The 19,412-nt window shown below is 35.2% G+C and overlaps 1 protein-coding gene across 1 annotated transcript; it reads right to left on the reverse strand.

The window, feature by feature from the left end:
• Positions 1 to 11,875: 11,875 nt before the first annotated feature.
• Positions 11,876 to 19,145, reverse strand: LOC110719947. The gene is made up of 4 exons (XM_021898929.1): positions 18,945 to 19,145; positions 18,452 to 18,662; positions 12,302 to 17,166; positions 11,876 to 12,179 (listed from the first exon to the last, which is right to left on the reverse strand). Exons 1-3 carry the CDS (start codon positions 19,143 to 19,145, stop codon positions 12,308 to 12,310), a joined length of 5,271 nt encoding a protein of 1,756 aa, XP_021754621.1. The 3' UTR covers positions 11,876 to 12,179; positions 12,302 to 12,307.
• Between the last annotated feature and the right edge of the window lie 267 nt (positions 19,146 to 19,412).

The following is a 19,412-nucleotide window of genomic DNA, read 5'->3' on the forward strand; positions in this document are numbered from 1 at the left end:
AACAAATCAGATTTTCATTATGTAAAATCCGAAAATACCATTTAATTAGTTTTAGGAAATTAATTTAATTAATTTATTTTAACCGAATTAATATATTTTCGGTTTATCTATTTAATTTTTGAGAAATCAAAAATACTATTTATAACATTGGTATAAAATGGTTTTATTTATTGGATTGTCCATTTTAATTAGTTTTGTAAAATAATAAGACAAATGATTTAGACGCCAAAATTTAAATATCGTTTTGGCTCCAAACTAAAATACTCTATAAAAATAATTAATTTAGAATATACTTCAAAATACGAGACTAGAATACTCTTTAATTTAGAAAATACCTTTCAAAAATACGGGGTATTACACACCCCACTTGACTTATCTGTCATCAGCGGTCTCAAGTTTCGCCCTGCTCGAGTTCCTGCGGACGAGTTGTATACTCTAGCTTCTCCAAAGACTATAGAGCTTCTGGGTCCAGTTGTACATAGGGATGTTGTTGAGGCCAGGGATAAGGTCTCGAGCATGAGGATGATCCGTACAGTACTGCTAGCCGACGCTTTTATTGATTATGCGACTACACCAGAGCAGCTGGTTCACATTTTTGTTCTCCTCCTCCTTTCAAGGACCATCTATCCTGACAGAGGAAGCTGTGTTTTGCTGCGCTATCTGCCTGCGCTACGCGACCTTCAGTGGGTCAGAACATACGACTAGGCTAGCATTGGCTACGCTGACCTTCTCCTAGGGTTGACTGGATGTCGTTAGTGGCATTGTAGGAAAAAGATTTCTATTTCTGGGCTTTGGAAGGTTGTGGAGGTATATCTTCCTCTAATCTTTTGATTTTTGGTTCAAGTCTCGACGTTTATCGATTCTTAAACCTCTTGACTTTTTGCAGGTTTGGCTCTACGAGCATATTCCTTCGCTGGCTCCGGCGAGGCCTCGAGCTAGAGGACTCTCGATATGTGCCAGCTGGTAAGACCGCCGTGGAGGAGACGATCCCTCCAACCCCGGAGGAGAGGCGACTGGTAGAGCAGTCCATCCCTCGCTCTCAGGCATGGGTGAGTTCTTTTTTTGTCCTTTATTTGGTGCATATATTATCTTGTTTTCTAATTTTTTCTGATTTTTGCAGTTATCTCGCGAGGTGATGACGCTGATGGTAGCTGCCCTCGACGCCTGTCGGTACCAGCTGACGAGATGGAGCCACTGGGCGTCGTGTCGACATACGGAGGATGTCGCGTCGGTATGTCTTTATGCACTTGCTTTTATTTGTCCATTTTGCTTTTTGATGACTAACTTGCATTTCTTTGTCTTTGTTATAGTCTAAGCCTCAGCCACGCACTCGTTCGAGGCTAGAGGGCTTGAGAGAGGCAGGAGCGAGGCGTCGACGCACCTCGGAGATCCTAGGCAGGCAGGAGGTGCCTGGCCAGGCGGAGGATGTTGATGGTGACAGCCACAGTCACGGGTCCTCGTCGACAGAGATTATCCCACTTGGGTATGGTACTTTGGTGGTACGCTCTCACATGGTTTTAGACGCGTTTGCGGCCGGTCCATCGTCTCAGTTTGGTGGTGGGACGTACGAGGTTGGCTCGTTGTTGCAGCAGCCTGTGTCCACTCCCTTTGTTGGTGGGAGCTTTGAGTACGACCCTCAAGGAGGTACTCAGTGGACGGGTCCTACTCTCATGATCTCCACGATTGGCGATGCTAATTCTACCTAGGAAATGACTCCTCGGTCTGTGTACTTCTATGATACGATGGGAATTTCTCGAGAGCCTCGTCCTCCAGTACCGCAACAGTTCATGCATCATTTTATTTGAACTGTCTTTGAACTTTGTTTTTGATGTATTATACATTTATTGACTCGTTTGTTAGACTCATGTATATACTAGACCGTATTTATGTACTCTTTTAGTCGTTAATCATTTTTACAGTGTTTATGTGCATGTGCGTGTGTGATTTTATGATAAATTTTGCGCAAAAATTCCGTTATTTTTGTTATCATTGGAGGGTATCCGACTTTCTCCTCCAAAAAGAAAAATGAAAAAAAGGAAAATGAAAAAAAAATAGTTGGAAATTAATTGATCAATTAACTTGAAATTCCTAAAAAAGAAATTCCAAATCAATTAGGATTAAACCAAAAGGTTGAGTCGTCATAGGAAAAGGTGAATTATGTTTGGGATAAGATGGAAAAAAGTGAAAAAAGTTGAATAAAATCTGGATTATCAAAGTACGAGTTCGAATCAAAGTCAAATCAATGGATTTAAACAGGACCCGCTTTTCATCGCTGACGCTAGGCTCCATCGCGGCGCGATGACTATGGAAAATTCGACTCCGAGTAAAACTCGATTTATGCTTCAATTTTGCTTATAAAAAGCCCCCAAACTCGTCATATTATGCATAATTCGAGTCATTAGCTTCTAAATTCTTCTAGCTTTTATAATTTAGTAGTCATGTCTAAGAGTTTTTGTGAAATCACCCGTGAGTGGGGTCGGTCCCTGACCATTAGTAAGAGGAAAGAACTTGAGTATCTCCATATGAGAGGTCTATTGGGTATTAAGGATGTAGATTTCGAAAGCGATTTCATTCATACCGCCATAGAATATTGGGACCCCAACACTCACTTTTTTAGACTAGGAAATGATGAAATTAGCCCCCTGTCAGAAGAAGTTGGTGCTAATTTTGGTTTTTCCTCTTTAGACCTTGCAGTAATCCCCACAGTGTGTGAATATTACTATAAAGATTTTGAGCATTTTTATAATCTTAGGGAAACCGATTTAAATCTGTAGTTCATGGAAATGAAGTTGATTTAAAAAAATTTTCTTCTTTCTTATTTTAATTGACCTAAGTCTAATTCTTTTCACATGTATAGAAGATGAGCTTTTCTTTTCTACATGTTTAGCCAATTCTTGCTTACTAGTGGTAGTATCCATACGGATCAAGCCATATTAGCATTCGTTATGGAACAAATTGATGCTGGAAGGAATCCAATGCCTTGAATTGTTGGAGAAACAATGCTAAGTTTAGATGAATTGAAAAAGGATCCCAAAGCTCCAATTCGAGGATCACCAATATTAATACAGGTAGAAAATTAATACTTTTAAGGATATTTTGGTTTATAACACCACACAAAAGGCTGAAAATGTTTTTTAACACCCCAAAAAAAAACTTTTATTTTAACACCACATAAAAATTTAAAAATTGGAAGTACACATAGTCTTTAAGACCACCACCACCACCAGACACTTTCCGACGAAGACAGCAATAGCAGAGACAAAAAAATTCAAAAAAAAAAGGAAAAGAAAAAAAAATCAGAACATCTAAATCACCGGATTTCTGCCCAAATTTCATCGGATTTCTGCCCAAATCACCGGCGTTCAATGACCTAACCCTAACTCCCGGATTTCTGCCCAAATTACTGGATTTACTATCGGAACTTGGCCGGTTTTTGTCTGTAAAGTCACTGGTCTGGGTACAAATTTGACGGACTTTGAGCAGCAAAACTCGTCGAATTTCAGCCTAAAATTGTCGAATCTTCATCTACAAACACAATCGGATCTTTACCCTCGAATTGCGTGTTTCTTGGCCTTCAAACTGCTACTTCCGGGCCTTCGAATTGCTGGTTTTTCGCTGTTTAATTCGTCTGGCATTGTTGGAAAGAGAGAATGAAGGAGAAAGAGATCAGAGAGAATGAAGGAGAAAGGGATTAGAAAGAATGAAGGAGAAAGAGAGGAGAGAGAAAGAGATCAGAGAGAATGAAGGAGAAAGAGGAAAGAGATCAGAGAGAATGAAGGAGAAAGAGAGGAGAGAGAAAAAAATCAGAGGGAATGTCGTGTGAAAATTGGAGTTAAAACCAAATTGTGGTACCCACGTCAGTTTTCCGTTACAGATAACGTTAACTGGTGTTAACTTCCAATTTTTAAATTTTTATGTGGTGTTAAAATAAAAGTATTTTTTTTTGGGTGTTAAAAAACATTTTCAGCCTTTTGTGTGGTGTTAAAATCCAAAATATCCTACTTATAATTACAAACATAAAAAATATTTAAATTTGAAATAACAATTTATTTCTATTCTTGCATATTTGGCTAATGGAAAGACTTGGATTAATCAGTCCTCCTGATAACATTGAAAAAGACACTTCTGATTTCCTTGTGAGAAGGAAGAAGCGATTTTCCATAAAGATGGGACGTTGGGAGTGGAGTAAAATATTTGAAGCTTGCAACTTCTCCATCAAGTGGGTAGTTCCTCAGTGGAAGATCGAAAAGATGATTGGGGTCGATACTCAATCTTTTTATCGTGCGTGTTCCAAGCTTGTCAAAGTTGACTTTCTACTATCCCTCTAGAGTGGTGAGGCTATATGACCTTGCTCTAACCATCCATCCTGGTGATAATTGTCGACCTTATGAGTATCCTGTATCAAAGAACGTTGAAATGATCGATGATTATTGGTGTGGTAGACCCTTATGGACAGTTATATCTTATAGAATCCCTTCTCTATTGTCTAGAGAATATAAACAATGGTTTCTTGGTCGAAATCTAAGGGATGAAAACAAGGTTTGAAACATAAGTTCAAAGAGTGTGGAGAAGACTAACATAAAAGACCGCTTAGGGGATAAGAAGGTTCCTCCTAAAGATCTTCTGGGTTCAAGAGTTGAATTCAAGACTCCTATCATTCCTATGAAGAAAGGTGTTTTAGAGGGTAAAGGGAAAAGGAAAGCTAACCCTATAAAAAAAAGGAAAAGAAGGCTTAGGTTAAGAAGAAGGTGGGGGTCTTACCTAAAGGGGAAACTTTTTCTTCTAAGGTTTCAGTTCGGTCATCTAAAGGTTCCCTATTGGTAATGGAGCTAGAGGATGAAGAGGATTCAGATAAGAATTGGAAAAGGGTTTGAAAGGAGAAGAAGGATGAGAGCATTGCTTTACTTTTAATGTTATTAGAAAATTTTAATTTCCAACTTAATTTTATTTTCAAGCTTTTAATCCATCAATAATGTAATTTCAAATTTAATTCAATTATTAATGTAATTTTTATCTTTTAATTAAATTAACTCTATTATTTATAATATTCCTTTATTGAAAATAATATTTCCAGCAATGAAAACAACTTGAGTAATTTCGAAAATAATCCGAGTACGGAAGTCGAAAAATCTTCAAAATAATTTGAAATTGCCGTAATTAATCGCAGCTTGTCTCGGAGAAAAATAATTTAAAAGCGCGCTGGTTTGTCGCGATTTTCGACTTTTTGTTATTCTGAATTGATTTCTTGTGTACACAAGCTCTCTTGAGTACGGAACTCATTAATTATGGGTAGAACTTCTTGAGTCGGTCAAGATTTGTCATGTTCGAGAATTCATTACCATCCATATATGTTAACTTAGTTGCGCCTCCAGATAGGATGGTTTTAACAATGTATGGTCTAGACCAATTAGGCCTAAACTTACCCCTTGGGTCTAGAACATTTTTTCTAAGTGCTTTTAACACCGAGTCTCCTTCCTTGATGTTTCTTGTCTTGACCTTTTTATTAAAGTGTCTAGCCATGCGAGTTTTATTACATTGGACATGATGTAAGTCTTCTAGTTGTTTTTCATCAAGTAGAATTAGCTCTTCATATCTTCCCTTAACCATTCAACTTCATCAATCTTGCTTTCCAATGTTATGCACAAGGAAGGTATTTCTAGCTCCACATGTTGTACGACGTCCACTCCATAGACAAGGGAGAACGACGTAGTTCCTGTGGATGAGCGGATTGACGTGCGATAACCCCAAAGAGCGAAGTGGAGTTTGTCAGGCCAATCCTTGTAATTTTTTGTCATCTTTTCATTGATTGTCTTTAGATTTTAATTGGCTGCTTCCACTGCACCATTTGCTTGAGGTCTATATGGAGAGGAGTGGTGATGTTGAATACCATACTTTTTAAGTAGGTCTTCACACTCTGCTTGAAAGTGAGTACCATTGTCACTTATCATTTCATGTGGGACTCCATATTTACATATGATGTTCCTTTCAATAAAGAGTGCCACATGTTTTGCGATGAGTTTCGCATAGGATGCCGCTTCAACCCATTTGGTGAAGTAATCGATGGCAACGAGAATGTATTCATGGCTTCCTATTCAAGGGGGAGTGATTTTTCCAATGATATTTATTCCCCAGGTTGAGAATGGCCATGGAGATGCGTAGGTGTAAAGGAGAGATGGTGGAACATGTTGCAAATTGGCATATATTTGGCATTTTGCACATCTCTTTACGTATTGATGGAAATTTCTTTGCATGGTAGTCCAGTAATATCCTTGGCGCATGACTTTCTAGACTAGCATTTTACCTTTCATGTGTGTTCCACACGCTCCTTTGTGGATGATTCTCATTGCTTTTTGAGCTTCCTCTTTGCCTACGCATAGGAGAGCTCTTCCTTTAGGTACCCTTTTATGAAGTTCATCGTTTATGAGTAGAAAGGTGATGAAAGTACACAATCTGAAGAATCAGGACACATCCACTGATTCCTGATCTTGATTCCTTCTGCTTGTTTTTCTTGAAACTCCCCACTACTTTTCACAAGTTATTAAGTACATAACCACACTAATCCAGGTTACATATTTCATTTACATTGTCTGCATAGCTGATTATCTAGTAATTTATCACTCTGTTTGTAACAGGGGCCAAGAATGTGCTGCAAACATACATTACAAAGAACCTTTTAAAATCATCACCTCCTTCCTATAGAATCTTTATTTTGTTCTCCAAATTATTCACAAAAATGTCATTGCTTTATGTAATTCCTAGCTTATTCTTCCACTCATTTTGAATCATGATGTTTGCTATAGGTTGCTTCCTTAACTGATAAGTCAACTTGTTCTCTGTTACATTTGGAAGCAAGAAAACATCTTGAACATCATAGGAACTTACAGAGAACTCCTTCAGCATGTCAATCTTGAGCATACAACTTTTTTTATGGAAATGATTACAAAGCCATGGAAGCATCTTTGTCAAAACTTTTGTTAGTTTTAGTTCAAGCAAGCCTCCAAATCCAACACTTATAACATCTAATCTCTGTCTCTCACTGAAGTCCTTGATAATATCAAATACTACATTGGGTTTGTAGTGTGTTTTCTTGATGTCCAAATTACCATCATGATTGTCACTTCCTTCTTTAACCTCTATAACTTCTTGTACCTCCTTATCTGAATTGTCAAGCTTCATTTTTTTCTTTATTTTTTGTAATTTTTTTGTCTTCTTCTGATGATCCATTATATTCTTCATCCTTTTCAGCTTCTGGTTCATAACTGCTATCTTTTTCTTCCTTTGTTCTTTTTTTGGTTCCTATATTTTGTTAAACCACAAGATATCAAAACATTTACTTTTATAATTAAAACATTGAAGAACAAACAACCTATTTCACAACATATTAATCTAACTTTAGAACATAATACAATAAACTTCTATAAACCTTTTGAAGGTTCAAGTTCCTTAAGCCTTCACTTTATCAATATTTGCTTTTTTGAAATCCTTTGAAGTTTAGCACCTAATACAATTAAGTTTAACAACGAAATTATGTTAATACAATGAGTATATAAACACATAACATGTTAAATAACTTTAAAAACATATATATTTACTTTATAAGCATTTTTCTATACTTTATAAACTTTATCACCATTTACTTTTTATATTCAATCATTTAATTTTGTGCATCATAGACTTATAAAGGCAAATGGTTTACTTTATAACTGTTTCTATTTACTTTATAAATTGAATCTTTTACTTCAAGATAATATACCTTTAATTGGAGAATTCTTTGAATTTGCAGGTTTCTTTGGAGATATCTTTTGTGCTGTAGGAGATTTCTTTGCTGCAGGAGCTTTTTTTCCTGCAGGATCTTCCATTTGAGCTTTCTTTGCGGCAAGAGCTTTTTTTCCTACAGTAGGTTGTATTGAAGGTGTTTTTTGCAACATTTTTCTTTGGAATTTTTGTCATTTTAATCTGCATGCAATTCAAAACAAAAATGAAACATACTTTCTGATATATTGATTGTTTTTTTCTCGATTTATACTTCAAGACTTAATATACAAAGTGATAAAATATTTAACTAGTAATGTGTTTCGTTGTAATTATATATACTGCCTATTATATATACTTTCAAATCAACTTTGTTATTATAATAACAACAACAAATGATTTCTATACATGCAACATTTCGAAACGAAAATCTCATCCTCAGTTCAACCATGTCAATTTCATTATTTATACACAAGCCATAATAGCTACAGATCATACAGTAATTCATTAACTTTTAATCAATTTAAAGTTACTTTTAGCCAATTTCTATCTACTTGTAAAAAAAAATACCACTAAAAATTAAAGGAAACTACTCCAAATTAATGATAGTATTTTATTGACTTTTAATTATTTTATATCAACTTTTATCTGATTTCTTTTAACTAATATCAACAATTACTTAAAAATTAACTAAAATTACTCAAAATTAGTAGCAATAGAACCCAAATTACTTAAATTCATAAAAAAAAAAAAACAGATCTAAATTTTTACCAATATTCTAAAAAAAAAATCTGATCTAAATTTATACAAAAATTCGTTAAAAAAAAAAATAAAAATCTAAGATTATGGAAAAATTCGTAAAAAAAATACATAAATAAATAAATAAAAATACCTTTGATTCAACTTCGAATTAACTTCTAATCAATTTTAAACTAATTACAACAAATTTATCCAGAAATTAAAAGTAAATCAAACAAAATTAGAACAAAAACAAACAAAATTCAAAAAATTCATGAATATCAAGCAAATTGAACTTCGAAACACAGAAATTGAACTTCGAACTACTCCGATTTAACTTCTGCTACTTCAAATTCAATAAATTCAAGCAAAAGACACAAAAATAGGTAAGAAATTGCAACAAAATTAAACGAATGTGTATGAACTTCAAAGTTTCAAAGTAATACCTAATATTCTCCAATTTTTGCTAATTTTCGACAATTTTTGTTCCGAAATTGAAGAAATGTAGATAATAGAACTTGAGTTGTGCTTATATAGCGTAATTAAGGAGTTGAAAATGGCGGTTATGGCGGTTTTTCTAAGAATTTGAGCGGTTTTTGAAGGTTTTTTTGAGCAGTTTTGATGGCAGAGGAGAAAGAGAAAATGGTGGAGGAGAGAGAGAAGAGAGAGAAAATGGCGCCTGAAATTTCGAGCCTCATTTAATTTGTCTGAACGAATTTGGGCCGTTAGATTGCGTGCCTCTTCTCTTATATATGACGGTCCATATTAATTCTTAGTTCCTATTATTCGGCTAATCCTCACGGTAACCCGGTAATATATATATATATATATATATATAGAGAGAGAGAGAGAGAGAGAGAGAGAGAGAGAGAGAGTGTGAGAGAGAGAGAGAGAGGGGAATATAAAATAAAAGCAAATAATATGTATAATAATTTATTGTTGTCATTGTATTATAATTACTCACAATAAAAAAATCAACAAGTCTCTAAACTCTATAATTTTTGTAAAAATAAATTACTCAAAATAGCACCTGAAGTAAAGCCCGGGTCACACACTAATTTTTTGCTTAACTCTAAATAGTTATAAACATTAAAAATAGTCAAAATTGTGCATCGACACGTGTGTCTAGGTGTCAGTTAAACTATTCCCTCCATATTTTATTACCTGCTTCGTTTTTTTTTTCGCGGCTGTCTTCTATTACTTGCTCCATTTCCCTTTTTGAAAGCTTTTAACAACATTTTACTACTTTTCTCCTCACTAGTGGTCCCCTAACATCATATTTTAATATTTTTCATATTCTCTCTCATTTCCACTTATACTCACTTTTGCTTTTTTAGATTTTTTTAATTCTTCAACCAACCCCACTTCCATCATATTATATTACTTTCTAATATTCCTCCTAAAATTCCGCGCATGAGGAAATGGAGCAAATAAGAAAATATGAATGGAGTAAAAGGTGTACATTAACTAAGGGCTCTCATATACTTCCTCTGTTTTTTTTTTGTTTTTTTTTTGTTTTAAGTGTTGCAACAGTTTGATTTTTACACTATTCATGTGTTCCACTTTGACCGGCTTTGATGATTTATAGCTATGCAAAAATATAGTCATATGAGATCTTGTTAGATTCATCTCGGTTTATACTATTTTATTATCAAATGTTTATAATTTAAATATTGATAATTAAAGATATTAACAATTGAAATCATGTATCGACAAGCGTGAAAAGAGAAATGTTGCAACTATAACGGAATAGAGGAAGTACTTTTTTTACCCTCCCCAAGTGGGCAAGTTACCTACGTACATATACCATTTGATTTTTTTTTAAGTGACACTCTTTTCTTAAAATCTTTGTTTTGTAAGTGATATTTTTTTTAAGAACATTACTTTTCTAAATAGAAAGAATAATCCCATCTTTGATTGATCTTCTAAAAATAATCCCATCTTAGAAATAATCCTACCTTTAACATCAATCTTCTTTTAACAGGTCACGACCAATTTGTTAAGTGGCAACCAATTAGAGGAGATGGCTTGACACGTGTTGATTTCTAACCCCTTCCCCTTCCCCTTCCCCTTCTTCTACCCCGCAACTGACTACATTTTTATAAATCTATAAATAACACTAAAGTAGCAATTGCTGACGTCAATATTGTCCACATGACAACTTTACAAGAAAAATTTTCCCGCCTAAATAAAATCTGATGTCATTATATTTTACTTTGAGCACTTATTTGGTATATTAAGTAGTTTTTGAATTTTTAAATTTTTTTTTATGATAAGGCTATAATCACAACCTCTTGATAAGGATTGACCGATTCCTGGTCAATACTTAATTATAACAATTAATTATTTTGTTAATATTCCAAAGTAGCTCCTAGACTTTAGCTTTGTATATATTCTTTTGTAACTTCATCCTAGAATTACTATAGCTGTCAATATCATATACTCTTGTAATCACTATAAATATGCTTCTCATAATCAATACAAATTAACAATAAGCACTTCCCTCAATTTATTCTCTCCATTCTCTATATGTATCAGATTTCTTGATCCTAAAGACCTACTCCCCTTCTATTTTCAAAAAATCTTCAATGGCATCACAAGTACTTGCTGCGAATGCTACTATCTAAATTATACATAAAAAATTGATTTCGAATGATTTTAAAATCATTTATAAGTACATTTCAAATCGATGAGCAGACTTTTGTAAAAACTGTGCGATGCACAAGTCTAACCTAGTTATTTTATTATTAGTAGCCTGCATTGCACGGGCACAAGAACTAGTTGTGTATTATAAGATATCCTTAAAACTCTAACTAACCCCTAATTTATAACTAGCTACTAGCTAGCTAGGTAACCTTCAAAATTCTTATTGAAGAAACCCCTAATTTATAACTAGGTAATTAACAATAATTTAACTAACCTTCCCTTAAAAATTATAACTAAATAATCCCTAATTTATAACTAAGTAAATCTTAAAATCTAAGTAAACCTTAATATTCTAAAACCCCAAATTTACAACTAGGTAACTCTTAAAAATATAAGTAAACCTTAATATTCTAAAACCCTTGATTTTATAATAAGGTTTTGCTTGCCTAAAATTATGTCCATAATGCAGTTATTTATAATCAGAGAGAATACATTACCAATATAATTGAAAGTACGCATTTGTATGAAACTATTTGTTTCAAATTTCAAGTGATATAGATGGGTGGGTTGCGAATTTTCAAAGACAACTTCATTTTGATATTGACCTGTAATTTTAGGACATCCTAATCAGGAATTCACCATATTATTTATAACCGGAATTTACAATGGCTTGTTACACAATAATCAAGAAAAGAAACAAAGAAACGTGAACATAAATTAAAAGCTTAGGTACAAAGACTACAAACACTAAGATTTGTACTTTAGTTAGACTTTCCCTTGTTTCATATAGTATATACACAATAAGTCAATAATAGCCATGCATTCATACAGATTTTACAAAAAAAAACACACAATTATACATAGATATTCAAGCTCCAATGCTGAAGTAACAATCAGAAAAGATTCATTCTGATAACAAGCAAAAACTGGCTAATCTTAGTTACATCAAAATATTGAGCTATTCGTCAAGTTCAGATACCATTGAAGACGAATATCAACCATTGAGGAAAGCTATTCACAATATTAAACCAAAAGTGTCATAACTGCAAAAGGAAACATAACAGAAGTCAATATAATTGCTGATGAGAATGATTAAGAAAACTCGACGAATCACAAATTCTTAAGTATATGTGTACAATATTTTAAATAGAATCAATAAACTTACCTCTAACTAGTGCCTTTGTTTCTTAGAGGAAGGCAAAGGAGTGGATGGGCAAATACGTTTGCAGGAACCATCCACTTCCAACTGCTCGAAAGGAAACACATCATTAAGAAATTTTTCATCTTCTAGCAACAGCTCCAAGCTCTCTCTTGTAAGAAGAAAGTCAACTGACTGTTGCTCAAACTCATAGTTAAGACCCAGCTGGATCATCATTCTTAAATCGCTCACTGCAACAGATCTTTCCTGAGCTAGAAGGCCTTCAGCAAGCTCTTGTGAAAAACAACAACCGAATTCCAAAGTTAACTTCCGACTTCCATAAGAAGATTTATCAATGAGCAGCATCCATGACTCCTTATTCCAATGAACCAGCTTTCGAGATTCCACTACATATGATTTGCAACAAGGCAGATTCAATGCATAATTCACCAGTATTGGTCCATTACACTCATATACTGACAAGTTGAGAATCGACATTGCAGCTTCATGCCTCAATTTCACACCCAAATTAACCTTTGGGCCAGAAAGGTAAGCAAGCACAATCATTATTAAACCTCTGGAGATGAGTTTCTTTTTCATGTCAGTGCAGAGGCTTCGTTGATTCAACACAGAACAAGTTTTGACTTGAAGCTTGACAGATTCAGACAGGCGTTTCACTCCAAGATAATCATACACAAGTTGGAGTTTTGCAGGAGTAAAAGATGAGGAGATGCTTCCTTTTGGAAACCACACAAATGGAGGGCATTTATCAAGGCTCATGAACATTTTTTTAAGAAGCAAATCATTTGGCAAAATCACCTCTTCCTTTCTCAGGAGTCGGATTCCTGAAGTTGAAGATACAGCAGGCAATTCAGTCAGGTTTTGCTTTAGAACCTTCTCGGTCTCTGGAGTCCAGTTGTCAAGAACAAAGCTCCAAAAAGAGTGGCATTCTGTGGAAGATAGTTGGCAATCTGCTCTCTTCAACCAGCTATGCCATAGCTGCATATAATGATCTAATCCAGGAACTTCTACTACACTAAAGGCTCGAGAAAACAAGTCAAGCAATGCGCCCTCATAATGGATATCCAGGCAATGAAAGAGATTGTGGAAAAGCCCATCCCTATCATGAACTATGCAGACCTCTGAACTTACCCATTCACCTTTGTCAGAATCATTTTGGCTAGGTATCCACACTTTAGACTCTTTAGCCTTATCAGGAAAAATTGAATCATTGGAATACTTGTGCAAAAATTTGTAGAATCGCTTCACAGATGATGACTTGTTAAGTGAGTAAAGGGATTCGAAGAGGAGAGCACAAACCTCCGCTGCATCAACTTTTACTGCAATGCTTTGCAGCTCATCCTTGTATTCAGAAATGCGGTTGCCATAGTAAACTTCATCAAGAAATGGCAAATCCGTAAAGTGAAGGATTTCATTCCATTCTGGATGAAGTAATACGCATTGCTTAGGGGTTTTGTAACTTTCAATGGTCTTCAAAAACTCACTGGCCAAAATATTTTCAAGAAAAGGGGCAAGTGAAAAATTCTCATTACAGATTCGTGACATTAGAATTCTGATACTTTTGAGCAAAGTTAAAGCACCTTCAGCAGTGATATGGTCTGCCTTTATCGGCGTTGTCAAACTCTTAGCAACTAAATGAGCTCCTTCTTCCAGGCCAACTATAACTCCAAGAATCTCTAGCTCATCTTGGTAGCCATATATGTCAATACCATGGTAGGAATCATCAATCATTGGAAGATCTATTAACAATGAGATAGACGCCCAAGACTGACTAGAAAGAATGGATTCACTAGGCCTTCGGAAACCACAGTGGGTCTTGAAAAGTGCTTCTCCAGACAAAGCCTCACGAATATGATGCAAAGGATCAGGTGTGGTGTTCAACATATTTCTAATGCCTTGCAGCAATAATATTACTTTTGAGGGTGACATCTTGCCAGATGAAATATGTTCGTGTAATTGATTGGCTACAATGTTCAACGTGCCACTGAAATCCAATCCAACACCAAGTGCGTTCAGCTCGTTTGTATAGGATTGTATTGATCTTCCGTAATACACTTCATCTACAACAGGAACCTCAACAATAGTGGGTAGAATACCCAAGTTAGAGCTACAAAGTATGGTTGATGAAGGACACTTGAACCCAAGGTTGGTTTTCAGCCAAGGGTTAGAATTCAGTTTCTCAATAAAGGCAGTAGAACCTGGTTGCTGTAAGTTTCTTATACACTCAAGAAGGAAGAAGCCACAATTACTCGTCATGGAAGCAGGGTTGACAGGAAAGACGAGTTTTTCAGTGACTAGTCCATACACTTCTTGATCAGATTTTACACCAAGTAATGCCAGCTCAGTTGAGAAGGAATCGAGTTTGCTCCCGTAGAATAATCTATCAATTAGAGGTAAGCAAGTAATGCGACAAACAGCTTCTGATTCTGATTCAGAGCTTAGAAAAACAGATTTACTTGGTGCACAGCTCCCTTGGGAAGTCCTGAGCCACCTACCTTTCCTCATTGTCGCTAACCATCCACTATCAAGCATATCCCTTTCCTTGAGGAGACCGATAAATGTCAACAGAGAAATGACACAGTGCTTGCTCATCTCGGATGAAGCAACTGCTTTGAAATGGGTCATAGCTACCTTTTGCACATCATCCATTCCTACTGTAACTCCCAGATACTGCAGCTCATCTGTATAAAGGTTGATGCGATTCTCATAAAATGCCTCATCTAAGATAGAAAGATCGCTAAGAACACAGGATGTCATCTCGAATATTCTCTTCCCTATTTCATTGAGAAGAACACACTTTGATGGAGAATTATAACCTGAATTTGTCTTCATCCATTTCCCTTTCCAAACACTGGTAATGAATTTCGCAGGCAGAGGAGTTTTCTGAGCTCGGATAAACTTGATCCAGTCAAGTAGTAAAAATGCTTGTTCACTTGTCAACTTAGATGATGCAACGGGCAATGCAATATTTGGTGGAGGCAACTCAGGTAAATCTCGTGCTCTAGTATGCTTTTCCATAAAACTGAGAAGTGATTTCTCATGAGTATATTCTCCAGCAAAGATTCCACTGGCACAGTATACATGTCCCAAATCATGATATTTGTGTTCAGATAGTAGATTTTGCCCTCCAAATAATACCGACCATTTGCTGCCTTCCATGGAAACAAGAGTTGTAAACTTCCCTCTTTGAATAGTGTCAGACCCATCGATTATTGGTATACACAAAATGAGGCATGACAAATCAGTCTCGGTTAGGAATCCTTTTTGATGAGAATGAAACAGAAAATGAACCAGTTTGAGCAGAAGATTTTGCTCAGTGTTGTTCAAGATATAATCACGAAGTGATAAAGAGAAACTATATGCAGAACAACACTCAATTTTAGCATGAGATGATAGCCAACCAATCAGAACAGAACTTTGTTCATGAGCAATAAGGGCAGCCTGGGTCGAGTTTGGCAAGAAAAACACATCGCCTGAGCAGTTGAATTCCAAGTTGCAAGAACTAAGCCAAGCATGAAGTTCAGAATCCATTGCAAACAAAATCCTGTGACCATCTTTCTTGGATTTACAAGCACTGCATAGCTCCACTTGTCCGGTTTGATCAGTATACTTGAAAACCTGATTTCTCATAAAGAAAGTCTTAGAAAATACTTCCTCATTATTAGCAAAAATCCATAAAATATCTATGTAATCAGTGTCAGATGCTTGGTGGAGTAATTTGCAAGCACTGATACATTTCTCGTACCACCCAAAGCTCTCTGACGTTGACAAAACACAGAGAAAATCAAGAGTCTTATAAAATACTTCGACATCAAGGGAAGCATCTACTGGATGAATTTTCAATGAGGATAATCCCTCTAGAGAAATACCATTTTTTATCATGCGGAGCAATACCTGTCTGAAGTCAGACAGTATTCTCAGAGATGAGAGTGGCTTACAACACTTAAAGCAATCATCAAATGTTTCACATGGCATGATTTTAGCGTCACACAACATCAACCTGATACTTTCCCTGACTTCATCAAATTGAGCAATCGGGGATTCTTCTACTGGCAAAAACTTGAATGTCTTGGCAATGGTGAAGAGTGTAGACCTCTCTTTCACACAAGAAGTAAATGCATTGAGAAAGGCTGAAGGGACACATTTAAGTATGCCGAGGTTCCATTTGTTGTCTAATAGTATGCTTTCCCGAGAAGAAGAAAGCAAAAAATCTGCCTGTATAATAAAAGGAAAGTTAGTAACCATCATCGTTGGTAGGAATGCAAAGACTCCTACGGATGAAGAGGTTCCCCTTGTTAGCCTGTTGCCGACTGGGAACGCCAGTGAGATGGTCCATTCTTTAACGTCTTCTCTGCCATGAACCTTGTTTTCAGTCATTACTGGAAACATTTGCCTCCAAATGTAATACTGGCATGACTCTTCATCTGAACCTTCTGCGCCACCAACAGCTAGATGAACCACGCGTGAATCTGCTTTTTTGGACCGTACAACCACATGTTGAGTTTCATGAGATATAGAAATAGCACATACATCACTGGCATCTTTATAGTAGCTGTTGCTACTGCGAACATACAACTTCTTTATCTTACACAAGAAAAGCAGAAGCTCTGGATGCAGCTGAGAAAGTTGCTCTTTCACAGACTCAATCTTCTCAGGTTTCAAGGGAAGAACAATTGTTGTAGTGGGAATGATTCTGTTTGATCCATATACACTTTGTATATTAGAAATCAACGATTTGTCTCCAACCCATTCAGGAACAATATAACCAATGCCACAACTCCTGTCTGGTTCTTCAGTAAATTTCACCTTATATCCATTGCTAATAATATGAGGTTCCTTACTCACCAGAAACACACTCTTGAATCCGATTCCTGCAGTGGACAACAAAATCCATCCATTAGTTTCTCAGTTCATTAATTAATACTTCAAAAACGAGAATGGGAGAGGGAAAATTTTCTTAATAAGTGACAAATTGCTTGATTATATTGAATAACTAGATCTCAATCATCATACAAGTATCCTCATGAATGCTCTCATGTAAGATATAAAGATAAGAAGACTCTGCTTTCAGTTACTATCTAAATGAAACATAGCACATAAGGCAATCGATTTATTCTGACTCTGCAATTCACCTTGCTATACTACATCAGATATGTATCACTTTCCTTAAAAGGAGATGGATATTAAGGATGATATATGATATATTGAAAAACACACTTATGAGCCAAACACTTCTAAAGTATTCAGATGACATAGTAGCTCACTATTGTAAGATTTGTAACATTAGGCCAAAAAAAAAAAAATACGACATTATATCAAATCCAAGATTAACTACAACAAAAGTTGCATAGGTAAAGCAGACAGAATACATTTAGGATCCTTTACAAATATGCAGGTAAGGGATACAGTCCTTCGACAAAGGAATTTATCGCCTTTTGTTCTGCTTAAAGAAATGATTCAAGTATGCAAATGCTTCATCTCAGTGAATAATAGAATACATATATAAAGAAAGAAGATTTTCATTTGTAAAATTTTGCAAAATTTATATTCTAATAATGCATCTCCTGCCTCACCATACATCATTAGTGTCTAGAATTGTCTTTTTTTTTTCAACTTGCAACATTTGCTGTCACACAAAATTTAATGAAGCGATTAGAAAAGTTAAACGGACAATTCAATTAAAACACTTTCAAAACTTCTTACACCAACGTCCCAACCCCTCCCTCTTATAAGAAATAGAGTGTCAAGGAAAAAAAATTACAAGCAATCATGCTGAAAAAATATACTAAAAAAAAAGAGGCACAATATACATTCACATGAACAAATTTTCAACACTAATTGTTCGATAAAAATTAAATAAATACAGAAATAAATAAATAAATCCCCTCAAACATGTAACAGGGTTTTTTTATTTTTTATTTTTTTTTCCAATTTTAAATTTATTAAAGACTAGTCATTAAAAATAAACAATGAACATAGCTTAAAATTATTTGTACGGAAACTATTAAATTTTAAATCCATTAAAAAATACTTAAACTTTATGGTGAAAGAACGTAACTTTAAATCATCGGTACGAAAATAATCAAATTAAGATGAAATGATAATTTACCCTTAAAATCTACATTAAAACATCTCATATAATTAAAAAAAATTCACCTTTTTCTCCAATAAAGCCTTGATCTCGTTTACCCTTCTTGGTGGAGCGACCCACACTACAAAGGGATACTATGTTTTGCATCGAAAACCCGACTTCATTGTTGAAAACCACTAGTGTAGCCGGAGCTCCGGACCCGGTTATATCTCTTTTAGTTAGCACCAACTCTAAGGTTGGTTCTACCTCTTCCCCGTACTCATTGTCCTCCGCATTCTGCCCAAGTGGTTCAAATTAAAAGTATTTAAAAAGTACAAAACTCGTGCATGCATGTTATACTATAAACACATACAACTAATAGTTGCACCTTAGCTAGTGAAAATGATATGTTTGCAACCATACACTAGCTCAAGCATATAAACACTTACGATGTCACACGTACACACATACAAACTCAATCGGTAGATAAGTTATTTTCGCAACCATATATGCGTGCAGTCATATACACCTACAATGTCACACATAGAAAACATATAAATAGTACTAGTAAAAATTTACCTGAATAAGTTCCATAAGAAAATGGACATCTTTAGTGTAAAGCTCAGCAGAAAGTCTAGTAACAGCACGATGAAGATCAAAGGTGAGTGGGTTAGGGTGTTTAGCTCCAATTGAGAATTTTTTAGTTCTGATTTCTTGAATGTGTTCTTTAGCTGATATTTCTGCTAAAGATTTGCTAGGATTATTATTTTTACTCTCCATAATTAACTTTCTTACTTCTTTCAAAACCACCAATTAAAGTTTATGTAATATAAGGAGGAAAAATGATATGGAAATGTGGCTGAGAAAAAAGTGGGATTTGACAAGTCAGAGAGTTGGAAAAATGGAAAGAGTGTAGTTGTACTACTCAAGAGTATTATACAGGCTATAGCAGGAGTGGCTCGCCTCTCTAGTTTTCAAGTGTACTATTGCCCAATAACTGCCGGCCATGTAATAAGATGGATGATTGTAGAAGAAAATTAAATTGCT

This window comes from Chenopodium quinoa, unplaced genomic scaffold (assembly GCF_001683475.1).
Source record: "Chenopodium quinoa cultivar QQ74 unplaced genomic scaffold, ASM168347v1, whole genome shotgun sequence".
NCBI lineage: Eukaryota > Viridiplantae > Streptophyta > Magnoliopsida > Caryophyllales > Amaranthaceae > Chenopodium > Chenopodium quinoa.

Excerpts from the sequence above, each read along its gene's own strand:
- LOC110719947 (XM_021898929.1), bottom strand. The coding sequence starts at position 19,145 with ATGGAGAGTAAAAATAATAATCCTAGCAAATCTTTAGCAGAAATATCA. Across the intron at positions 18,663-18,944 it reads TTCTTATGGAACTTATTCAG|AATGCGGAGGACAATGAGTA; the intron begins GTAAATTTTTAC and ends CCACTTGGGCAG. Across the intron at positions 17,167-18,451 it reads AGGCTTTATTGGAGAAAAAG|GAATCGGATTCAAGAGTGTG; the intron begins GTGAATTTTTTT and ends TGTCCACTGCAG.